Source organism: Triturus cristatus, chromosome 7 (assembly GCF_964204655.1).
Source record: "Triturus cristatus chromosome 7, aTriCri1.1, whole genome shotgun sequence".
Lineage (NCBI taxonomy): Eukaryota > Metazoa > Chordata > Amphibia > Caudata > Salamandridae > Triturus > Triturus cristatus.
Genome location: NC_140590.1, coordinates 1814208937 through 1814215098, shown reverse-complemented (window position 1 = coordinate 1814215098; position 6162 = coordinate 1814208937). Strand labels below are relative to the sequence as shown.

Sequence of the window (6162 nt, the reverse complement as noted above, 5' to 3'; positions counted from 1 at the left end):
ACACCTGCAAAGTCTCACATTGTCCCTACTATTGCTTAATTGGGAGTGGTAATATTTGTTTGATTTTAGTTGTGTGTAAAATTAAATAATTGAACAATCTTGCATGTTCTGAATGTTTAAACAGCATTTTGATTTTTTTAAAGTATTATTTCGATTTTTTATTTTATTTAATAAAATGTTCATATGTATTTATGTTTGTATTATTATTGTATTGATTTATAAATTAAAAATAATGCTATATATAGTAAAATCAATGGAATATTTTTGTCACAGAATGTTTTTAGTTTACATGCAAACTATGTAGACAAAATGTTTTGGTTCCTAATATTTATTTTGCAATATTTGTGTATTGTAATACTGATGTTCTGCATATTATGTAATTCAACCATTGCAACCCCTTGAGCTTATTCACATTTAAACAACATGAATGCAGAGTATGAAATTCAATTACTTAACATTTACATTTATGTTCATTTCATGAGTTTTACATATTGTAACTTTTTTGATGTCTTATATTTCACTAAATGCTTTCTTTTCCCAACAGATCACATTAGTAAGATAAGTATGGAATGCCAAAATCAGACAAGATTTGCAGAATTCCTCCTTTTGGGTTTTTCTGATCATCCACAGCTGCAAATTCCTTTGTTTGTTCTGTTTCTGCTGATGTACTCACTAACTGTAATAGGAAACACTTCAATCATTCTGTTGGTGTACTCTGATTTTCACTTTCACACACCTATGTATGCGTTCCTCTGCAATCTGTCATTTTTAGATGTATGTTACACCTCAGTTACCCTTCCCAAACTTTTGGAAATACACTTGAACCAGGACAAAGCTATATTATTTATTGGGTGTATGACACAGCTCTATTTTTTCTCTTCAATTGCAATCGCAGAATATTACCTACTAGCTGCCATGGCTTTTGACCGCTATGTGGCTATCTGCAAGCCCTTGCATTACACTCTAACCATGACTAAGACACTGTGCAGTCTACTTTTAATGGCCTCTTGGACTTCTGGTTTCCTGAGCTCAGTGGCACATACTATCTTGACCTCTAGACTGTCCTTCGGCCACTCCAATGTCATCAACCACTTGCTCTGTGATGGAAAGGCAATCATACAACTCTCTTGCTCTGACACCAGCCAACTTGAAACTGTGATTTTCATTGAAGCCATCATCTTTGGTTTTTTCCCTTTCACCTTAATATGTATATCATATATTTACATAATATCAGCCGTCCTCAATATCCGCTCAGAAGAAGGCCGTCGGCGAGCCTTCTCCACATGCTCCTCCCACCTGATTGTGGTTTCTTTGTTTTGTGGAGTCATGATATGTACCTACATTGGTCCTGCATCAATGAACTCCTTGGAGAAAGACAAGATACTGGCCGTGCTGTACGCTGCTGTCATTCCAATGCTGAATCCGGTTATTTACAGTCTCAGAAACCGCGAGGTAAAATGTGCCCTGAAGAAGATCAGAGAACAAGCGAAGTCCAGTATTCTGCAAAGATGTTGCAAAATAAACTTTCTAACTTCCCATGTTGTCATCTGATGTCACAGAACTGGAAATTTTCCTGCTGGAGTGCCAGATTCAGATGTGCTGTGAACTGTCCAAATGAAGCTTGACCGATGATAAGCATTCAATTGTTCATTTCTTTCGTGTAATTTTTAAAGTATCTTTGTCTTCAAAGGCAGTAGTGCAGCTGCTATAAGAGCAGCAGGTGCAGCTGTACTAGGGCTAAGGGTTCAGGGATGCCTACTGCATGTCGGTTAAGGCTCATCCTCCCCATGGCAGAAGGCACGGTTCTCATTTAACTTGTTTGCAATAGAGCTTTTGGCACTTTTGCTATACCCTTGACCAAAGGCCAGGAGACCTAGAAACCTATTGGTGAGAGCAACAATAACAAAGCTCACTGCAGTTAACCTATTGCATCCAATAGTCTTCAAAGGATAATCACATTTCCTAAATAATGGTTAGCAAATAGATCAACTTACATGCCAACTCGTCAACATCCCAAGTATTTCCAAATTCCTATTTGTTACACTAGATATGCCCCTGCTTGGAGAGGTTTGGTTAAGTTTCTTAAATACCTAACCAGGCTCATTAATTAAACACAAATCTGTACTTTTTAGGACAGTATGGTTTAATCTGATGTCATGTTATGTGGTCACTCTGAAAACACAGAGGCGTGTATTGCTGCATATCCTTTACTCCTTCACTAAAGATCCAGTAAAAAAAAAATGTTCTGTGCATGTTCTCTTCTGCTTGATGTGTTATATGTGCTTTGAAGGGTTTAAAGGATAATGTTTGTGAACTCTAAAAACAAAGAAATGTAAACCAAGCTACCTCTATTTATTTAAACATTATAGTTTTAAATGGATCACTGACTAAATATCGACGGACCAAATATCGAGGTACCAAAATATCAATGCAAAAATATCGAAGTCAAGAATATCAACATCCTATCTACATCATTGTAAGTACAAAAATATCGAGACAAAAACATCGATGTCAAAAATATATTTGTGGAAAATATAGTTTTTTATGTTAAAAAATAATGTAAAATAAAGTAAATAATACATATAATTAAAAGAAACATAGTTACAAATATTAAAACATGTTTAAAAATGATAACTAATACATATAATGTTCAAATAAATGAAACATATACATACATAAAATAATATTCGTTCCACAACTCCCGGTCAGGAATGTATAAGGCTGTCACAGGTGGTCCGAGTCGGGATACCAGAAATCCCAATTATTCTCTCCACAACTCACTGTTTATCACGGGCAACACTCGGACACCTCGATGTGCTGCAAAAAAGTCTTTAATAGCAGACTCAAACGACGCATTTCGGCTTACGCCTTGCTCACGCTTGTAGAAGCCCCAAACACACATGATTATACCCACTTCCTTCAATGCATTAGAAGATGGACGAACACCATTTCAGTGTATGTACACTATTGACAACTGTGGCAACCATTTTGTAATGTGCAGAACTCATTATATACACATAAAAGATGTCTTAAATCAATCTTATGCAATATGTGCAATCAATGTATTCAGGTAATATATCTTGAATATATTTTAAATCAATATGTACAATATAGACATTCGATGTATTAAATAAGGAATGACACTCGATAATACTCAAAAGTCCGGTGCCTATCACCTTGGGGCATATGTTTCCAAGGCTCTAATACGTAAGAAATTGTGAAGAAAAAAATCTATTATCCGCAACAAATCACAATCATGGCAATCTCGCCCAAGTGGGCCAATGACACAAATATCAATTATTAATAGGCATTAGAGGACCTAATGTAACAGAGTGATGACCAAGCAGTCTCGCCCAAGTGGGCTTTTGTATACATATCATCTTGATTGTTACCATTCAAAGTGTTCCAATAAATTCACCACAATGTGCACAAGACAAATGTAACCACACATGATTCTTTTCAAAGTTGATAGGTGAAGTGCCCACACCTAAAAGGATACAAAAGATTAAAATTACTAAAATCTGGAACCGACTACAATGTTCAAAATTTAACATCAGTAGTCATACAGGTGGATTGCCAGCTCCTCGCTGGAGTTTAAACCTTTGGGTGTCATGCTTTCAAAATCAATAATGTACCGTGATTCAAGCTTTCTTAATGAGAGTTCCCTATTGCCTCCTCTGACACCCACAGTTACTATTATTGCACGTATGTGCTCGAGTACCCGCTTCTTAGCACGTTGTATTGTGCTCATAACATACCATTTGTTGCATGGGCAGATCAAGATATACACACAGTATACAGTGTTACAAGTTAATGATTTTCTGATCACAAACTCCCTCTGGAATTTGGTAGCAATAGCCTATCACAGTCAATGCTTCGTCTACATGCCTTATAGTTCTTGCAGCATCAGAATCCAGGTTGGCCCTTTTCACTCCCTCTTTCAGATTCTGTGACATGATTGTGGCTAAGATCATCCCTTAATGAGCGCCTTTTTCTAAAAGTTATCTGTGGATTGCTACTCAGATTCTTCTTCGGGTTATAATCTGTCAACAATACATGCCAGTGTTTTAGAAATCCTGCATACTTCACTAGCCTGTCCAGAAAAAGTTGTTATGAATCGTATACAGTCCTGTTTTCCTCTTTTTTACTGCGTTCTAGGAGTTCATTCCTAGTAGCCCTCTCTACGCTGGTTTCAGCCTCAGAAATGATTTTCTCACTATACCCCCGTTCCTTGAACGTTTGCACATGATTTCCTTCACATGCATATAAGCAGCCCCAGTGCTGCAATTTCTTTTAGCACACAGAAGTTCCCCATAGGGGATACTGTACACAAGATTTTGTGGATGTGAACTGCTAGCACTAAGAATTCTGTTCCCAGCAGTCTTCTTACGAAACAGTCTGGTTTCTAGTGTATCTCCTTTCACATCTAAGTACACATTAGGCCTGGGCTAAAATTTCGTTCCGTTCGCGGAAATTGCGATAATTTGACATTTTCGCGTTCCGTGGAAAGCGTGAAAATGTCAAAATTTCCGCATTCCGCAGCTTGGCGATAATTTGTTTCTTGTTCGCACTGTAAAATAATACATTCTCGCGCGTGCGCGATCGCCTTACCTGAATCCCTGCGTTCGCCGACAAGTTTTCTTGATCCGGTCGCGTTCTCCATGAGATGTTGTATTGTTTTTAGCCATTTGCGCTGTCTCGCGACAGTTCGCGCTCGCAGTGACGTCATGCGTCGCGCGATCACGTCTTTCTTCTCGCGATCATGCACCGCGAGACAACTGAAAACAAGATGGCCGCGCCCGCGAGCAACCACATGGGTAAGTTGGCGAGCCGCAACCATGCAGAAAATCTCGCAAACATGCGGGAAAAAAACTTCTGCATCTTCGCGATATTTCCGCGTGTTTGCGATAATTTTTAACATTTTCGCGATAATTTGCGAAAGTGGATTTCGCAAATTCCGCCCACCCCTAGTACACATCCAGAAATTCCATAGAGCTTTTGCTGATGTGCTCCATGAAAAAAAGATTATGAGTGTTCACATTCAACTTGTCAGTAAAACATCTGGCTGACTCTTCATCACCACTCCAGATGAAAATATTATCATCAATGTATCGCAGCCACAGGACTACAGTGCTCTCAAATTCTGCCAAACTGCGAGGCCACCTGCTCCTCCCACCAGCCCATAAATAAATTTGCATAGCTGGGGGTGAAGCAGGTGCCCATTGCAGTTCCCTGTGACTGCCTGTCAATGGTGTCATCGAAGATAAAGAAATGATTAGTCAAACAAAATTCAATCATGTTTAAAATCATCTGTGAGTGGTGAAATAAGGAAATAGACCGTGTTTTAAAAAAATGCCGAATTGCCTGGAGACCTAGCTCATCTTCTAATGAGTTGAAGGAAGTGGATATAATCATGTGTGTTTAGGGCTTCTACGAGCGTGAGCAAGGCGTAAGCTGAAACACGTCGTTTGAGTCTGCCATTAAAGACTTTTTTGCAGCACATTGAGGCGTCCGAGTATTTCCTGTGATAAACAGTGAGTTGTGGAGAGAATATAAAATAATATATATACTTACTCCACAGAGCTCAACAGTAGGGAAAGAGTTGGATAGCGTAGGGGTAAAAATTACTATTCCAACTCCAGAGAGTGCAACGGTAGGGAAAGTGTTAGATAGGGTAGGGGTAAACATGACTATTCCCACTCCAGAGAGTGCAACAGTAGGGAAATTGTTGGATAGTGTCGGGGTAAAGATTACTATTCCCACTCTAGAGAGTGCAACAGTAGGGAAAGTGTACTATTCCCACTCCAGTGAGTGCAACAGTAGGAAAAGTGTTGGATAGTGTAAAGGTAAAAATTACTATTCCCACTCCAGAGAGTGCAACAGTAGGAAAAGTGTTGGATAGCGTAGGGGTAAAAATTACTATTCCCACTCCAGTGAGGGAAACAGTAGGGAAAGTGTTGGATAGAGTAGAGGTAAAAATTGCTATTCTCACTCCAGAGAGTGCAACAGAAGGGAAAGTATTGGATAGGATAGAGGTAAAAAGTATTATTCCCACTCCAGAGAGTGCAACAGTAGGGAAAGTGTTGGATAGAGTAGGGGTAAAAATTGCTATTCCCACTCCAGAGAGTGCAACGGTAGGGAAAGTGTTAGATAGGGTAGGGG

General features: G+C 38.9%; 1 protein-coding gene across 1 annotated transcript; it reads left to right on the top strand.

Annotated features, from left to right (window-relative positions):
• Window positions 1–564: 564 nt before the first annotated feature.
• Window positions 565–1551, top strand: LOC146813249 (olfactory receptor 1E16-like). Its single transcript, XM_085615338.1, has one exon. It carries the CDS (start codon window positions 565–567, stop codon window positions 1549–1551), a length of 987 nt encoding a protein of 328 aa, XP_085471464.1.
• The last annotated feature ends 4611 nt before the right edge of the window (window positions 1552–6162 follow it).

Coding starts and splice junctions, on each gene's coding strand:
- LOC146813249 (XM_085615338.1), top strand. CDS start 565: ATGGAATGCCAAAATCAGACAAGATTTGCAGAATTCCTCCTTTTGGGT.